The sequence below is a fragment of the Artemia franciscana genome, unplaced genomic scaffold, assembly GCF_032884065.1.
Source record: "Artemia franciscana unplaced genomic scaffold, ASM3288406v1 PGA_scaffold_151, whole genome shotgun sequence".
NCBI lineage: Eukaryota > Metazoa > Arthropoda > Branchiopoda > Anostraca > Artemiidae > Artemia > Artemia franciscana.
In genome coordinates, this window is record NW_027062633.1 from 89,676 (window position 1) to 108,965 (window position 19,290).

The 19,290-nt window shown below is 37.3% G+C and overlaps 2 protein-coding genes across 4 annotated transcripts in view; one reads left to right on the forward strand and one right to left on the reverse strand.

Moving 5' to 3' along the window:
* Positions 1 to 4,617: 4,617 nt before the first annotated feature.
* The window catches only part of LOC136041330 (dehydrogenase/reductase SDR family member 7-like), a 53,950-nt gene continuing 39,277 nt past the window's right edge, over positions 4,618 to 19,290 (forward strand). Inside the window, exons 1-2 of one of the 3 annotated variants that reach the window (XM_065725957.1) lie at positions 4,664 to 4,742; positions 9,601 to 9,696. The gene's annotated coding sequence lies outside the window, so the exon portion shown is untranslated. Of the gene's footprint in view, positions 4,743 to 9,600; positions 9,697 to 18,215; positions 18,345 to 19,290 lie in introns of those variants that run through there. The other 2 variants (XM_065725958.1, XM_065725960.1) reach the window with 2 other exon arrangements.
* On the reverse strand, positions 13,653 to 14,813 carry LOC136041328 (uncharacterized). Its single transcript, XM_065725954.1, has one exon. The coding sequence runs from the start codon at positions 14,811 to 14,813 to the stop codon at positions 13,653 to 13,655; it is 1,161 nt and encodes a 386-aa protein (XP_065582026.1).

A 19,290-nucleotide genomic window follows, 5' to 3' on the forward strand; every position in this document is an offset into this window, starting at 1 on the left:
ATCCCCTTGGGAGGGGCTGCAAGTTACAAACTTTGACCAGTGTTTACATATAGTAATGGTTATTGGGAAGTGTACAGACATTTTCAGGGGGATTTTTTTTTGGGGGGGGGAGGGAGAATTTGATGGAGGGGGGTTACGTGGGAGGATCTTTCCATGGAGGAATTTGTCATGGGGAAGAGAATTTCAATGACTGGGGCGTAGGATTTTCTAGCATTATTAAAAAAAAAAACTAAAAAATAAATATGAAAAGTTTTTTCAACTGAAAGTAAGGAGCAGCATTAAAACTCAAAACGAACAGAAATTATTACACATATGAGGGATTCATCCCCTTGTAATACCTCGCTCTTTACGCTAAAGTATCTTTACTAATCTCAACTATTTATTCTACGGCCTTTCTGATTGAGGGGTCATTCTTAGTCAACTAGAACAAAACTTAAGCTTTAGTGTAAAAAGCGAGGTATTAACGAGGGGACAAACCCCCTCATATACATAATAAAAATATAAGAATATAGAAGTTTTGACGTAAGTTAATTCTTAAGTTACGTATATTTTTTACTAATGAAAAGTTCGTAAAAAATTAAAATTTCTAGTTGCCTTTTTAAGTAATCAAAATTTGGAGTGGCAACTAGGCCTCCTCCCCCGTTCCTTTTTTTCTCAAAATCTTGGAACTAAACTATGAGAAAGCCATTTAGCCCATACAAAATTAATATGCAAATTTCGTTTTAATTATTTATGTGCGGAGAGCCAAAATCAAAACATGTATTAATTCAAAAACATTCCGTTATTAAATAAAAAAACAAGTTTTTTAACTGAAAGTGAGGACCGACATTAAAACTTAAAACGAACAGAAATTGCTCCGTATATGAAAGGGGCTTTTCCTCCTCAACGCCCCGCTCTTTACGCTAAAGGTTTTTACTTTTTTTAAAAGTAGAGTTAAGAGAAAGAGCCAAACTTTAGCGTAAAGAGCGGTGCGTTGATGAGGAAGCAGCCCCTTTCATGTACGAAGTAATTTCTGTTCGTTTTAAGTTTTAATGTTGCTCCTTACTTTCCGTTAAAAAAACTTTTTTTTTTTATTTAATTGCAGATAGGAACTTGAGACCTCTACAGTAGGGTTCTCTGATACGTAACTTTTGAACTCAGGCTCGTAACCTGTACGTTGAGGAGGAAAAGTCCCTCTCACATACGGAGTAATTTCAGTTCCTTTGAAGTTTTAATGTTGCTCCTTACTTTCAGTTAAAAAAAACTTGTTTTTTTATAATCAAAGGTTGATTATTCATGGGGTGCCATGATTATGGCACTTAACTCTGCACACATTATAGACACATTATCATTCAGTCTCTCACCTAGGAAACTTAGTGAAAAAGCTTTATGTTTAATAAAGAGGAGAAAGGGCTTGTACAAGAATTATCTGATTGATAGATCATATGAAAACAAAAGGAATGTAAAGAAAGTGGAGAAAGCATTAAAACGTGAACTAAGGAGGTGCGAGTGAAGGTCATGGATAAAACTGCCAAGGATCGGGAAGATATAGCTAAACGGCATAATAGTAAAATATTGTACTGGAATGTTAATAAATTGAGAGGGAGTAATCAATCCAGACCTGTCCCAGTTAAAGATAGGAACGAGGCCACAATTAGTGATGAGGAAAGAGGTAAAGAGAGATGGGCAGAACATTTTGAGAATATGCTAAACCAAGACAGAGTTGCAGGAAAAGATATAGAGGAAATGAAGAAAGCTTTTGATACCTTGGATGTGAAGGAAGATTTGTTTTGTGAGAAAGAATTAGTGACAGGACTAAAATGAATAAAAAATAATAAGGCTCCAGGTGCTGATAGTATGGTAAATGAGTTTTTTAAGTATGGTGACTCTGAGGTTAGAAATGAGTTACTGAAGATTATTAGTATGGTTTTTGGTAAAGGGGAAGTACCTAACGATTTTAGGAAAACCTTAATTAAACCACTGTTTAAGAAAGGTGATAAGAGTGAGTGTGGTAATTATCGAGGAATTAATCGGGTCTCTGTAGGTAGCAAATTGCCTAGTAATATGAAACTTTTTAGACTGAGAGATGGTGTAGACAAAGCTTTAAAAGAAGAACAGTGCGGTTCGGGAAAGGTAGAGGATGTGTCGACCCAATTTTCGCTCTTAGATTAATAACTGAGAAGTGCCTGAATAATCAAATACCTTTAATCCTCAGTTTTATCGATTATGAGCAAGCGTTCAATTCTGTTGATAGAAGAGCTTTAGCAAAGGTCTTATCCTTATATGGTATACCAGACAAATACGTTAAAATGATTAGTGCTATGAACGAGAATAACACTGCTGCGGTTAAAGTAGGAGGTGAGGTTAGAAGTTTTTTTTTTTATTATATGAGGAGTTAAGCAGGGCTGTGTTTTATCGCCCTTTATATAAATCATTTTTACGGATTTTGTCTTAAGAAGCACAGGAAAGGCAATGGGAGACCATGGAATCAAATTGGGAGGAAAAATACTCCTGGACTTAGATTATGCTAATGATTTAAGCATCCTTAATGAAAGCGTAGGCAGAATGAATGAATTTTTAAAGCTTTGTGAGTTCAGGGAGCTAGAATAGGCTAGAAAATCAATATTAAGAAGACATATTCACAAAGGCTAGGAATAAGTGATAAAGAAAAGGTGACGCTGTGTAACGAAAAGATTGATCAGGTGAGCAGCTTCACTTACTTTGGTAGTATTACGAGTAAAGAAAGTGAAAGCAGTGAAGATGTTAAAAGTAGAATAGCAAAGACTCAGGTTTTTTTTCACAGATAAAAAAAATTTTGGAATAATAAAAATATAAGTCTGCAAACCGAGATTAACATATTGGAGAGGGATGACAGTGTTCAAATATGGCTCTGAAGCATTGGCGCTCTAACAGGCAGACGAAGATTCGCTAGATGCTTTCCAGAGAAATTACCTACGGATTGTTCTAGGTACCCGGCTGACTGATCATATTTCAAACAGCAGTCTCTACGAAAAATGTAGCTTAATCCCACTTTCTAGGGCTATAATGAATGGAAGGTTGAAATGGCTAGGTCAGGATGTGCGGATGAAGGATGAAGATATCCAAACATTGTCCTTTTCGGTTTCGTCTTGGGAGGGAGGACGCGATAAAGAAATATTTAAAGGAAATAGGAACTTCCTGGGAGGGTGTAAAGAGGGAGGCTTTGAACAGATTAGTAACTAGGAGGAAAGTATGTAGCTGTGCCAGAAACGGCTTGGTGCTGCGGTGAGTTGTTAGTAGTAGTAGTTAATGGTTTCTTCACTTTTCATCTCTTTTGATTTCTTTCTTGCACAGCACACTTAATAAGAGAGACTTATGCTGAACATTTCCCTAAAGTATATTAAATGTGGTATTCTACTTTATACACAAATCACGGTTCAACGGCTTTTACTAGTCATGAACTGGCATCATGGATGTTGACTCTTTTTGCGATTTTTTCAATTTTACCAAATAAAATACTAAAAGTGCTATTTTTGAATGAAAGTACCCCCCAAGAATAGATATTTTGCAAATCTAGGGGAATTTCCCCCCAAAATAACAAAATTTTATGCCATCAATTAATAAGATTAAGAAGACTATGGGTGGTGGAATCCTAAAAATTTGATTTAATACTGAATAAATAATAAGCTGCTAAAGCTTTTGATCCTTTGTCACAGTCCATGGCTAAGATATACCGGAAATGTCAAAGGGTGTAAAAGGTGTATGGTAGTCAGTAGTATGATCATCTATTAAGAAGCTTGGGGTACTGATAGTCAAATTTCACTGTCTGAGTTTGCTATTTGGACAAAATATTCGATCACACTGGCAACCAAGATACTTTGGTAGTATTACGAGTAAAGAAAGTGGAAGCAGTGAAGATGTTAAAAGTAGAATAGCAAAGACTCAGGTTTTTTTTCACAGATAAAAAAAAGTTTGGAATAATAAAAATATAAGTCTGCAAACCGAGATTAACATATTGGAAGCTAGAGGGATGACAGTGTTCAAATATGGCTCTGAAGCATTGGCGCTCTAACAGGCAGACGAAGATTCGCTAGATGCTTTCCAGAGAAATTACCTACGGATTGTTCTAGGTACCCGGCTGAGGTTCTATGAGAATTTGACACCGACTACATATCCCGTAAAGTTGTAAGTCCTGCCCACCTCTCATGGAAGATTGTTCTGTATAGTGAGCCTTGTAACATACAAAGATAATCAGGGTAAAAATATTTTGGTGAACCACTTCCACCGAAACTTGCATCAGTGCACCAGAAATCCCAATCATTTTCGACGGTGGCTTGCCAATAAATTGTAGGTAGTGGGCCATCACCTTGTGAGGTAGATTTGTGCTGTACAAAATCCTGATAGAATTTTTATTTCTGTGTAACCCCAGTTTTTCTGTAAACACCATCTACGTTTGAATTTGATACAAAAAACGAACAAATAAAAGCAAGAAAACATCTTCAATTGAGGTTCTCAGTGGTTTATTTGCGGTTTGATTTTTCCGCAAATGTAAGAAACTGCCAATACTTAGTTATAAGATAAATTTTAATATTAGAGTGCATGATTTCTTATATCTGTAACTTAAGCCTAACGAATATTGAAAATTTTCTATTCTTTAAATTTCAAAACCATTCAAATATTTCTTCAGTGAAAAAGTTCGCATCTTGTATTTTATTTCACAACACTGCCCACTAGTTTTAAAGGGATGTATTTTGAAGCCAAATAATGTGACTTTTATATAATAGGTAGTATAAGCTGTAAGATTAGTAGTTTAGAGTAAAGCAGAGGCGCCATTTGGGCCAAATCTTGGGGTGGGTATGGGGCATTTGACAGAACTTGAGACTTTTATTATGAATCTAACCTACTTTCAAAGTTTACAATGATTAATAGCAAATAGTGTAATTACCCCAAGGGTTGTCAGGTAATTACGCTCTTTGACTAATAGGCGTGCAGTTAGTTCAAATCGTTTGAACAGAATGGATTATGTTGGACATAATGGATAAGTATGGCCGGAAAAGGGCCCTTTGTGGTGGAAGCTTGGGCCCTCTGGAAAATCAGAGGTGGGCATTTGCCCACCCCTGACCCCCCAAATGGAGCCTCTGGAGTAAAGGTGACGTATAATTCATAACCAATGTGCTTGTTAGTGATAACTGGGCCATACTGTTGATCTTTTTAGATATTTCTCATTTAAGCCTTATATTCTTTTTGCTAAAGCTAAGGGCTAGGAAAACCCTCAGTCAACATTTACATTATTCCATAACTGCAGTAAAATTCTAGTTAATTGACTTCTTGCTATCTCAGAAAGGGTTTAGGTTAGGAAAATGAAACTTTCAGGGATGAATCTACAGATTAAAGTATGTCCCAGGAAGGTATTTTGAAGCAACTACCTCTACTCTTTCTCCCTGTAGAGGGCCCTGACCTTTGATGACCTTTAAAAATATGTGTGTTATAAAAGTGAAACCTTGCAAAATAGATCTTCTGCTTAATTGAAGTACAACAAAATTGTTTTCAGCTTCATAACTTTGCTTCAGCTTCATCCCAGTTTATAAGGTTTAAAGATATGCAAATACATTTCCTAAATTTTGAAAAAAAACATTGATATGGCTCAAAATTCTACTCAAATAACAGGAATTGCATTTTCACAGCTAAAGGCAGAGAAAAAGCAACTAGTAACTGAAAATTAAGGTAAAATGTTGTTTTGTCAAAATTTCAATAGGAATAGACCTGTCATGTAGACAAATTTCAGGGCCCTCTAGAGGGAGAAGGAGTGGAGGTGGGTACTTTAAAATTCCTTCCTGGACATACTTTAGCCTGTAGACCCATCCTTGGAAGTCTCATTTTCCTAACCTAAACCCTTTCTGAGATAGCAATAAGTCAATTAACTAAAATTTCACCCCATTGGTTCTGAATATACATGGTTCCTAATAAGCCTAGGCAATAACCTAAGGTTTATGCCTGCATGCTATCAAAACTGAAAGAAAACAGTAAAAAAAAAAAAAATGAATTTTTTAGTGTACTGGCTACAGATAATATCCTGGATGTTTTTGGTGATCTGATCATCATGTTTCTTTTCATTATAATACAGCCTTATAATCATCATAACACATTATAAATTGCAAAATGGGAAGACAGCCTAACCAGCTTAATATAGGAGCCAGGATATAAGACATTTAGCTTTTCACTAGACTAATATAATAGAGAAATACATTATTAGTGGTATTTATGCAACCACCAGGATATGGGTGTGCTTGGAAGTGAATTGACTAGTAGGGCCTATATTTGGAAAGAGCATAAAAAGAGATTAATTAATGTGCTCACCTTATCCCTTTATCAGTTATGGAATCTCATATATGCTATATTAACCCTGTTTTTTTAAATGCATTTTATTTGTATTTTAGCTAAAAGGACTGGTAAATTTACATTGTAATACAGAGGATCAATAAAAAAATTGTTTTTTATTCCTCATCTAGAGCTTAGTAACACTCATTCATTGTTTCTTCTGAAAATAAATATCAAGGTGGCCCAATGGACTTTTGTCAGACTAGTTTTTGCTAATAACTAGTTATTAGGCCCTAGGTACACTTGTAGACTAGTGTATAGTAACTTCTAAAGGAAACATGTTAAGAAAAAAAACTAGTAGCACTAGATTCTTTATTTCATGCTCTATCCAAATGTCATGGTTGGTTTTCTGACATCCCTCCTCCACATGGTTGGGCTCTGACAGCTCAGCTTTGTATATAGCTTCTGTCCTTAAGTGCAACATTTATCAACAGCTTAAGCTATGTTGAGTTCTAGTTAGTGGGTTTTTCACTATCCTAGAAAGTATTTTGTCATTCCCAGTTTAAAATAAATAAGAAAAAAAGTTATTTCATTTAGAATAAATTTATTAATGCTTCTTTTATGGGTGATTTTTCTTCTAAGTTTGATTAATTTTGGGCTAAATTCTCTAGAATATTCAAATTTTCTATCCATTAATCCCTGCTGGTCAGTCATTTTGTTTTTGCAATAGCAGCAAAAATATTTTGTCCACATTTTTAAAAAGTAAAATACATTGAAAATGATTAAAAGAGGGAAAAACTTCAAACTAATGTTTGGTTTGACTAAACAAAGTCTCATTCTAAAGCTGTTTCATAGCAACCCTAAATAGATATCTCATCAAGAGTTAATTGTATCATATAAAATTACCTCAATGAAACTATCTCAGTTATACTATAGGAAGGGAACAGTTTTACCATGAACAAATTGCAAGAAAAATTATTCTTCGACTACACAGCTAAAAAAAATGTGCTTATTCCAAATATGGAAATTTTGCTCATTTAGCTGTTTCACAAATATGTTTTGAGGGAGTGAATTTCAAGTTTCTATATATAGGTTTCTATATATAGTTTATATAGAAACCTATATATAGAAACATATAGTTTCTATATATAGGTGTACAACAATAAAATTGATGTCTAGAATGGTGTAGTAGATCTTTGTGATTATGAAAACCACTTTTATTTGAACATAAAATTAAAACTTAGAGTTTAAGGCTTAGGTTTATTTTAAGGAGGTGAAATTTGCGCTTCCATCTAAAGGCATACAACAGTAAAATTGATTTCTAGAATAAGGTGTTAGATCTTGGTGATTATGAAAATCACCTTTAAATAATAATAGTAATAATAATTTATGTATAACCCACAAAATACATAAAACTTTGGCGTAAACACACAGAAAAAGAAGAAGAAGAAAAAAAAAACAAAAAAACAAAAAAAACATAACAACATAAATAACATAACAGCATAATAACATACAACATAAATAAATTACCTCAATTCAAAAAATGGCCAAAGAGGATAAAAAAAACAATCATTTGCTGAGTTTTAAGAGATATATCTTCAGATAAATGTTTCAGTTGCGAGGGTGCATCAACAATGTCAAATTTAGAAACAACTGTATGGTCCCAATACCACTGAGGCAGATGCAGCAAATACTTGCAATACTTAAAATATACTGAGCATATTTTCTTTGTATCCTTCTTGCAAAGGAGGAAAGCAAAACCAGAAAGATAAAAAACAGCAGGGGCACAAAAACTAGAATAAAGATGGCATAGTCCTTTTTGGTTATACCAACCCGTACACTTTTCAGCATGCTGGGCATAATAGCAGAGCAAGTAGACAAAAGTGACATGGAAAAAGAGATACCCAATTATTTAATACTTGCTGAACATGGTATAGTTGAAGAACTCAAGCAAAGAGGTGATGCTGGTGGAGGACTCCCAAAACACGAAAAATCACATTTGGAGGCATTAACTGAAAGGCCTACTGTGGATAGTGTGGCTGAAAGCCGGTCAAAGTTGGTAATTAGACTATGTTTTGTCCAGCTAAGAAGCAGAACATCATCAGCATATGCAATGTGACTAATGCCTAAATTATCATTGTAAAAATTTGACAGTTGAAGACGTTAGAGACACAAAGTTAAAACACATTTAAATATGCTTGGGGATAACATGGTACCTTGCCTAATGCCTTTTTTAATAGGAATATACTCCCCTACAGCACCATTCCACCTCACCCTATCTGAAGAATTAGCATACCAATACTTAAGCACAGAAACAATAGAAAGGTTAACAACTGAGGCTGCTAAACAAAACAAAGCATTTGAATGAATTACATTGTCAAAAGCACTAGATATGTCAACAATCAATCAATACAGGGGACTTTTTTGAGCAACAGCTTGCTTCATTAGCCGATCCACAATATGGTGAGCTTGAACGCAGCCCATACGTTTTCTAAAACCAAGCTGGAAGGGCCTAAAATTGCACTTGGAGTTAATGGCCGGTAGCAGTACATATTCGAATAGCTTACTAACAAAACAAGACACAGTGATAGGATGGTAATTAGAGCCAGCACTGGGGTCCTTACCCCTCTTAACTATGGGAGATATACAACTAGACAAAAAACTATCTAGCACAGTGGACTGTGCCAAACAAATCTGAAATAATGACTGCAAATGCTTCAGCAGTTCAGGACAATCATAAGCAAAAAACTTGAAGCAAAGACCATCACTATTTAGAGACTCAGATTTATTCACTTGCTTAAGAGCTCGGAGTATAGCACCAGATTCCACCAATAATACTTGAGATTGGTTGATACGAATTGGGAGGATTGAGTTGACAAGCTTTGTAAAATGATTTTGGAGATTTACATTAAATGAAAGACTAACTTTATTTACTTTATTTTATTAACTTTATTTAACTTTATTTGAATGTAAAACTACAAATTAGTTTTTTTTTGTGGTTAAGGTTGGTTTTGAGGAGGTGAAACTTATTTTTATATATAAAGGTGTACAACAACAAAATTGATAACTAGAATAGGGTACTAAATCGTAGTAATTATGAAAATCACCTTTATTTTAACATAAAATTTAAACTTTCAATTTTCCATCAGTGTTAAATCACACTTAATCTGAAACTAACCACTCTTAAAATGTAGAATGACAACTATCATCCAATTCAATGTTCTAATTAACAATTACAATATTCTTGACTTTTTCAGTTATATAATATACAAATGTGATAAAGAATCAAAGTATCACTATTCATAGATTTTTGTTATCTTCCAGATTATCAACTTCATGAAACTCAGTCATAACACAGTTAGCACAACTTGTTCCCTTGCAAGATCCACAGGCCCTGGTGCATTTCATGCTATTTCTTTTGTAAGTGCATTGCATATTTCTGCAGTTCATTTTGTAGTTACAGTGAAAAACTACAAGGAGAGAGTTGTGGGCAGCTGGGAGTTCACCCAAAATAGGGTAAAGGCACCAATGATTTGACAGTGCAATTTTGGAACCTCTGTTGAAATTTGTTCTTCAAAACAGGATAACTCTGCTTAGTCAAGACTTGGAACCCCATCTCTTGAAGCTGTTGTTATATTTTGGCAATGCACAATATGGAGACTATATCCAATACACCCAAATAAGAAAACAGTGATCAATTCAATCAGTTTCCTGTTTTCAACACAAAATGAGCTCCTGACAATTTTTTAGCTATGTAATTTTCAAACTGTCATTACTTGGTTATTTTTTTGCAAAAAAAAAAAAAAAAAAAAAAAAAAAAAAAAAAATTGGGATCAGCACCAATGCATCTAGATACATCTGATCTTTAAAATGTAGCCACATTGGCCTTTTCTTGATAAAATTAACTTAGCTAATGTTGTATTGACAAAACTGTGTTCCAGGTGTCAAAAATTTTTGTCTGATGTACCATAATACCAAACCAACTAAAAATGTTCTTTTAGCCAAATTCAAGTGTAGATATTGGCTTCTATTATGAGATTCATTTCTTTTGTGAATATTTTGTAGTAACCTTGTAAAATTTTTTGGAAGACAGCAACAGGCCCTGTTAAAGTATAGGTGACTCTGCTGAAACTTCACTGAACATGTAAAACAGATGAGAAGCAATTGGCGGTGAAATTCAAGGGTCCTCTGACAAACAAGAAATTTTGATGATTAGTATTTGTAATAATATTCACATGACGAAAACTTTAAAGATTTTTTTTTTTAATTGTAGTTTTACTGATTTGATTTTAGATGCTAGAGTTATCCATCATCTAAGGAACTGCCATTTGGCCTCATACCATGTTCATATTTTCAAGCATTTGACTTGGTTGATCACAACACCCTAATTTATTTATCACTGAATAAATTTGAAGTAGACCCTCACTCAGTAAACTTTTTATATGTTTTCTTTCAAATAGATCCCAAGCTGTGAAATGCAAAATATTCTCTCTGAAAACTTTCCTAATTAGCATGGAATTCTTCAAGGAACCTTATTAGGATTACTCTTATGTGTAGTATTCATTAATGAAATTGGTAAGATTCCCTCAAAGGTGTTAATATTTATATGACCTGCTAATCCTTGAAGTATGTCATAGAACTATCAAAAATGATCTTATCCATGTTTTGGATAAAACTAAGAATTTACATATGAAAATAAATTCCACTAAGTTAAGTATAATTACAATGAACTTCTTAAAATTCTTGAAATCCACTCCTGTTTTCTTAGACCTTATCCCACCCAAAATGCTAATAAAACATGTTAAACTCCTTGGTGTTAGTAACTTCTGATAATCTTAAGTAGGACATGCATATTTTCAAGAATTTTGGACTTTCCAGACAGGATAGTCAAAACTAAAAAAGTTATAGTGGATGAGAATGGTAAATTAACTTTTAAATGGCCAAATATTGACAATACTTTCACTGTGAACAGCAAAGAAATCTTTGCTGGATCATTAAAGCTGAGAGGAAGTTGGCTATTCCAGATAGGGTTTATAGAGAGACCTCTATCACACTATTATATCACATATTCTATTGTAGAGACCTAAGTCCCACAATTACACTCCATATGAGTATCCAATTTTGTCCATCTACTTGTGTTGCAATTTATTTCACTTTTTTCCACTGAATTGTGTTTTATACATTTACACATTAAAAAAGGTTGAAGAGAAACAAAGAAATTAAGTAAAAAGAATAGACATGTCAAGACTTCTGTCAAAAACTGACAACTTTTTTTGTTCTGTCGAATTTATAGGCAAAATCGCTCCAATTTAAGAAAATTGAATTTTTGTACCCTTTTTTGCTAAAACTTGAAACTTCTAATCAAACAGTTAGATTTGTAGATATTTTCTTACTTACTGCAACCCTTTTCCAACCGAAAGTCTTTAATTTAAGTCTTCTGGAGTAGAGTTTTTTTTGCAAAAACTGTCAAATTATCAGTACCTTTACCCTAGGGCAATGTAATCCATTCTGAATTGCTCAACAGAACTCTCACCGTATCTGGAACACTGTTGGCAGACAAAGTTGAGTGTGGAGTAGAAACAAATGGGATCACTTGGTCTCATATCTGTCTTCAGCATAAAGAGAATGGAGGCTTTCCCTATGTAAGAGTCTGATTGCATATCAACATACAGCTTGCTCATAGCCCCCTTCCAGCTAGGCAAGGGTACAGGAGAAAGTCTCAACATCTTCCTCAGCAAGTCGTAATATTTTGAGGGATCTAGAATCAAAGCTCATGGTAGAAGATTGTAAGGAAGGTTAGGTTGCCCTAGTGTCTGTCTAAGATACTTAATAGGAATTCGGTTTGGTTCAATTATCTGCCTAGACATAACAAACTTTTTCCTGTTTAGTACTGTTGAAGACCTCAGTAGTGGCATCACAGAAACCATTATGCCCATGCCAAGAAAAGTGTTGTTATAATCAAGGGCTTGGACACCGTGGTTGATGTTGTAAGCTATGTGCTGCATGCAAAAAGTTCCTTCCAATCCTTCCATGTTTGTGCTGTTAGAAACCGCAGTGTTACGCCCAGAAAGCTTTGTCTTGTAATATGATGAGCTAAAACCAATAGCACTGAGCATGTCAATTCAAAAGCGGCTGCTAAACTGATGATGCAACTGGAGAGCCAATCCAGTCTGAAGAGGTGGTGTGATTACCTTTGGCCAACAGGCCTGTAACATGCACTAATCTATTGATGCATCCTTCCTATTTGTTTGAGTGCTGATTGTTCCCTATCTGTTGCCTTACCTTAGACCTTAGATCCTCCTGTGCCGCCAGAGGCACCCAGGGCATCCACGAAGAGCCGCCAGTCATCCCGCATGTGCGCCGCTGCCCAAACATCTTTCCACTGAGGCTGGATCGTCGTGTGGATGTTCGACAAATCCCGTTGTTAGGTGCGACGCAGCGTGTTCTTGGGTCTACCTCTCCTGCGAGTTCCCTGGGGTTGCCACTCTAGGATCAGCCTAGGGATCCGGTCTTCCTTCATACGGATCACGTGCCCAAGGTAACGCCATCTACGTTGCCGGATGACGTCTGTGACCCTGGGCTGGCCTGAGATAGAGCGGACAATCTGGTTTGTGACGTGATCCCTCCAGTTGATGTTCAGGATCCTCCGAAGGCAGTTGTTTTCGAAGGCTAGGATCCGTCTTTCTTGTTGCTGATTCAACTTCCAGCACTCACTGCTGTAGAGAAGTGCAGAAAGGACGTTGCTATTAAATAGTCTCAATTTCAGCTTCAGGGAATACTTTTTCGATCGCCATACTGGCTTTAGTCGGTTAAACTGGCTTGCCCAATCCTCTGCTGCACTTCTCGCTCACTTGATCCTGAGTTCTCCACAGTATTGCCGAGGTACCTGAACTCCACGACCTGCTCGATGGTTGAATCTCCGCATTTCATGTCCAGAGGGGAATCGGTTGTTGCCATACTCTTTGTCTTCTCTGTGTTGATCTTGAGTCCAAGTCGGCTAGCATTTTCACGGATAGTATTAAGAAGATACTGGAGTTTGGCCTTGTTCCTCTCCATCAAGGCAATATCGTCAGCAAAATCCAGGTCGGCTAGCTTTTTGGCTTCTCCAATTTGGATGCCAAATCCTGTACAATCATGAAGTGCGTAATCAATAACGAGGACAAAGAGTAACAGAGAAAGGACACAACCCTGTTTTATGCCGGACTTTATACGGAAATATCTGGTGTTCCCATCTTGGGTCCGAACACAGCATTCTGTGTTTTCATACAATGCAACAATTAGGGACACTATTTTTTCGGGGATTCCATAGTACCGCAGGATTTTCCAAAGCGAGTCTCGGTCGATGGAGTCGAACGCTTTTTCGAAGTCCACGAAAATCAGGTACATTTTTTGTCCCCTTTATTTGGTCTGTTCAGAACCTTTTCGAAATGCAAGGCCCATACTTCGGTGATTTCCGATGGATCTGTGACAGTTTTGCCACTCGCATCCTTGACTGGTCCGTTTACTTTTCGGCTTTTCCCCACGATTTCATTAGTAATCTTGTATACGGCTCTGGAGTCACCTCGTTTTGCCGCTTCCTCCGCCATGGCAGCTTTTTCTTCCAGAAGGTTGCGCTTGCCCCTTGCACTTCTTTTGACTAGTTTATCCAGATCTCTGTACAGTTGGTTCTTTAGGACTGTGTCGTTGTATTCACCACCATTAAGAAGCTGCTGTTTTAGATTGCGTCGGTCACCAATCAGGTTCCATGTCCTCTCGGATAGCCATTGGTCTTTGGGCCTCTTGGCATACCCAACCGTAGCAGCAGCCGTTTGGCTGTAAACCTCCTTGATGGTGTTCCAGGTCGACTCCAGACTGGCGTCAGTGTCATCATCTAGGGCGAGGGCTTCGAACTTGTTAGAGAGTGTAAGGGCAAACACATTTCGTATTGCCGGAGTGGTAAGCTTTGCGGAGTCGAAGGCGGGGTTTGCCTTGGGACTGTTCTTCGGTGCAGCCTTTAACTTCAATGATATCCTGGCTATCATTAGGGCGTGATTGGATGCCAAGTCAGCTCCTCTGAAGGCTCTCACATCTTGTAGACTAGACTTCCATTTTCTATTTATCAGAAGGTGGTCGATTTGGTTGTGCGTTCTCCCGTCTGGGGAGTTCCAGGAATATTTGTGGATTGTTTTGTGTGCAAACATAGTACCCCCAATTATTAGGTCATTTGTCAGTGCAAAGTCCACTAGTAGCGTTCCGTTCTCGTTTATTTCGCCGAGTCCTTCGCTTCCCAGGATCTCAGGGCAGTAATACTTATCATTCCCCACTTTGGCGTTGAAGTCACCGTCTAAGCAGATTAAGTCATGACTGGGAATGTCTTTTGCCACAGCTTGAAGGGTGTTGTAAAAGCTGTCCTTCGTCACGTCGTCTGCGTCGTTAGTTGGTGCATAGCACGCTACTAGGGTTAGTTTTGCATTGTTACCAGCGAATCGGGCTGTGATGATCCTTTCGCTAATGGGGGTCCATTTCGTCAGCACTTTTGAGGCTGGTTTGGAGAGCATTATGGCTACACCGCTTCTTTAATTTTCTCGAGGCCACTGTGCAGGATAGTATACCCCATATCCAGGTTCTGTCTTCCTGCTCCAGTCCAACGGACCTCAGAGAGGGCTAGAATATCCAAGCCATAATTATCCATTTCTTTCAGAACCTGTTCAGTTTTTGATAGTTGGGCCATGGTTCTTACATTCCAGAAACCGAGTTTAATAGGGCAATTGGGTTTCAAGAAGCGTGTCCGGGGGCGGTCCAAGGTCGTCGTCGTAGGGGTGTCCGGGGATGGTCCATGGTCGGTATCACGTTGGGCAATCATATCACACAAATTGGGAAAAAAACTTTGGCTCAAATTTGGATGTTTCTATAGCATAACTTTTTCCTAGGGGCAGGCTGCTAGGCCACCGCCAAACCTTCCTCCTTTATCCAGGCTTGGGACTGGCTGTAATTTCTTACAGGCGGAGTTAACTCAACCTATCTGTTGAGTGTTGAGAAAAAGATGCAAAGGTGAGGGTATGTATTCAAGGTTGTCTGTTATCTCTCTGAGGTTTTCAGATTTGGTATACACATCCATTTGTTGTTTAATACCTTTGGCATCACTTTTAATTATAGCTGCTGCAGCTTGGACGATAGCTTCCTTCTCCAGCTCCACATTGGCATTTTTGGGCTTTAAGTAATACTCGCGGAGAGTGGCATGAGCTGCGGCTCTTAGTGTAATGACGATCTGTCTGCTGTTTATCTCTGCAAATACAATGCTTTCACCAAATCTCTCACATCTTCTTTTTCATGTACTTTTACCATATCTAGAATCCTCTGAATCGCCCATGAGTTCGTTCATCATGCTAACAAGATCATTTAGTATTAGTTATTAATCATAATTAGCTTGGAAAAACTCGAGAAGCTTTTTGGCAAATCAGAAAGCTGCTGATCAACTCTATCATTTTTATTATTCTAACTACAATATAAACTAAATAACAAAACTTGCCTGGAAGTGTCTATGAACAAGACTTTCAGGAATGGATCTACAACCTAAATGAGGGAGTAGAAAGCGTTCACTAGTACCCTTCTTCTCCACTTCATCCCTCTAGGATCCTGGCTTTTCATAAGCTTGAGAAAATTTCCTGTTATACAAATAAAATTACTAGAAATAGTAAACCAGCCAAATTAAAGGTCCTGAAGTATGTCTTCAACAACATGTCTCTGCTTGGCTCTTTCAAAGAAATGCAGCCTGTTAATCCAAACAGGCTACTGGTCATAATAGTTTTTTTAAAGCCTTAAAAAAGCTTGATATACTGCACTTAAATTGTAGTTTTAACTCAATTTATGTATCAGAGTGAAAAATATTAACACATTCTCTCCTACTTCAACTCATTTTATTTTTGGGTTTTTCTGACTATATTTTAAGGATGACATTGCCAATTACTACTAGTCATTTTCCAAACAAGACTTTAAACTCAGCTTTGATATATTATGTTTAAATTTTAGTTTTTAATTCAGTTTATATATCAGAGTGAAAAACAATCTTATCTGCTGAAATTCAATATGTATTGTTTTTGGCATCTCTCTGTAAGTTGAGATACTATTTTATAGTAACAACTGGATTTCTAGTGCCTAGGCCCTATGAAGTATCGCAGAAAGCTTATTGACAGTTAGTACATTGAAAATGTGTGTGGGGAGGGGGTAATGTGTATTTAAAAAATGAGTGAGTGATTTTGTTTGTCTTTTTGATTTTTTTTATTGAAAATGCTGAAGAATGGTATTTTAAAAATGAAAATACCAAAAAAGCACTTTAAAAGTCGGGAGGGGGGCAAGAACCACGGGGAGAAGCCGTGTCCCCTCCAGAAAATTCAGGGGGTGGGGAAGGCAAGACCCTGGGGGAAAAGCCCTAGACCTGTTTCTATTGGAGACTCTTGTGTCTATTGGATTGGGATTGAATCCTCTTAAGATAAAACAAAATCTTATAATCCTAATCCCTGCCAGATTTAATTAAGGTCCCAGAGGCCATTAAAGCGAGTGTGGGTAATGAGAGTGTAATCCCTCTCTCATATAGGTCTAATTTAGCATGACCAGAGAGTAACATTACTGTAGCTGTTTAACGACTTTAGTTCAATGAATATTAAGAAGTGTTTCAACTAATTTGCCTGATAAAAAGTGATTTTGATATCCTCTACTAGTGTAATATTATCAGATCAGAGAAACTTTCGTTGGCCCGCATTTCTCCTCTCTTAAACACAAAAGGAGGTCCTCTTTTAAGACCCCTCCCCCCATCTGAAGTTTTAAGATTGATTACTACAGGACATTTTTGAGAGGTTTCAGGAACGCCCTCTTGATAACCTGGATACATGGTTTCTTTCGATTTACCTCTGCTCCTGCCCCAAGTCAAAAATTTGAGGTCCACTTGGTCCCTCAATACCCCCTGAAAATTTCGACTTGATTCACCCAGTTGTCCCTGAGATAATGCAGATATTCTATTTTGATAATCTGGGTACACATGGCTCCTTTTGGACTTCATTTGGAATAAATTATTGTCCAACTGGGGCTCGTAGCTTCAATATTTTTAAACAGATTGGAAACCAAAATTATTAGACTCCTAACCCCTCCCTCTAATTGATAATTCGAGGTCAACCTGCAAAAAACAAAAATTAGTAAAAAATAATAGGTCTACATTGAATGTATATGGCTCTCTTCTTAAGCAGCGGTACAGCACTGCCTCTGAAAAATAGATCAAGGAGGCACACTCGTGCCTCTTTAAAGAGGCGAACCACGACAATGTTAAGCGATCTTCGGTTCCAGTGGTCGCAGAGGGATGGGGAGGGATGTATTTCGTAGCCCGAGCTCCAACTAAGAAACCTGCCAAATTTCATCCCCCTCCTGTTTTTCCTTCATTGGGAAAATCTGGCCGAAAGTTTCGACCCCCCAACCCCAGTCCCCCTTTAATGTTGTCCGATCGGGCTGAAATTCACAAGTTAAGGTCCCCTAGGGCCCAGGAGCTTATTCGCGAAATTTCAGCTCGATCCGATAACTCCTTCCCTGTTTTCCAGAAACCACGCATAGCCACTTAAAGTTCATGTTCTCCTTTTGTTTTTTTTTCTGCCACGCCTACAGGTCACAGCCGACATCGGATCTGGGTGTACGAAGACTCATTCGACGCGGAATTCTCCAAGTAATTTTGCTTGAATGTTTCGTCGGAAAATCTTAACCCCCCGATTTTCTAGCTTAGAAAAACCCCATTTCCCCATAAGAGCCCATGTTAAGTTTTTTGTTCTTAAAAGTTACGAATTTCAACATCAAGTACATCAAAATGATCAGCTCGACATGGTGAGACTGACTGAAAGCTTCAAAAAATTCTGTCTTGATCCGTAAAATTTTTATTTGAGAAAAATGACAGAAACCCTTTTTTTCTGCCACGCCTACAGGTCACAGCCGACATCGGATCTGGGTGTACGAAGACTCATTCGACGCGGAATTCTCCGAGTAATTTTCCTGGAAAGTTTCGTCGGAAAATCCGATTTTCTAGCTTAGAAAAACCCATTTCCCCATTGAAGGTAAAATTTTCTCTTGTAATAGCATCACTTGTTTGAAAAATTCTTACACTAACAGCAGCTTGGCGCAGCGGAAGGGTGCTGGGCCCATAACCCAGAGGTCGGTGGATCGAAATTGCTAGCTGCTAACTTTTTAAAATTTGTAAAATTAGGTAATTTTGTCAGTTTGAATTTATTGATACAGAAAGGGAGAAAATAAACATGGAAACATGTGATCAGAATTACATACTGGAATGTTCACAAGAATTTATACTGAAGCGGGGGTTAAGGCTTGATGGAAGCAAGTTAAAAGAACCATTTAAATTGATTTCCTAATTGAAGCCGTTGGTGAAATTTTCTATTGTAATAACTTGTTTGATAACAAGCATAACAGCAGCTTGGCGCAGCGGAAGCGCACTGGGCCCATAAACCGGAGGCGGGTGGGTAAAAACCACTAGCTGCTAAATTTTTAATTAAGCTGCTAAACTATTAAAATTATCAAAATTAGATAATTTTGTCAGTTTGAATTTATTGATACAGAAAGTGAGAAAATAAACATGAAAAATTATTATTAAATTACATCCACCATGGATTGTAGAAAAACGTACTGAAATAATATGAAAAAAACTTCGTTTTCTTAAAGAGTTAAAGAAGCTGCGTCCCAAAGTCGAACCTTAAAACGTACAGGTATTAGGAGAGGCAGTTTGGGGGCTGCCGCCCCCCAAACCCCCCGCTTTTAAAGACTCTTTTGTACAGGTTTTTTGTTGTGGGGGGCTGCCGCCCCCCTAACCCCCCGCTCTCGGCTTCGGAAAGGCCCTCTTTTAATTAAAAAAAAATGAATAATGGAATAACTTCGAAAAATGTTAAACACAAGAGGACAGGAGAACCATTGCGCCGAAACTAGTAGTTAGTAACAATGAAGTTGACCACTCCATTTACATTTTAACATAATTATTGAAACTGTTTCCCA

Coding starts and splice junctions, on each gene's coding strand:
- LOC136041328 (XM_065725954.1), bottom strand. CDS start 14,813: ATGCTCTCCAAACCAGCCTCAAAAGTGCTGACGAAATGGACCCCCATT.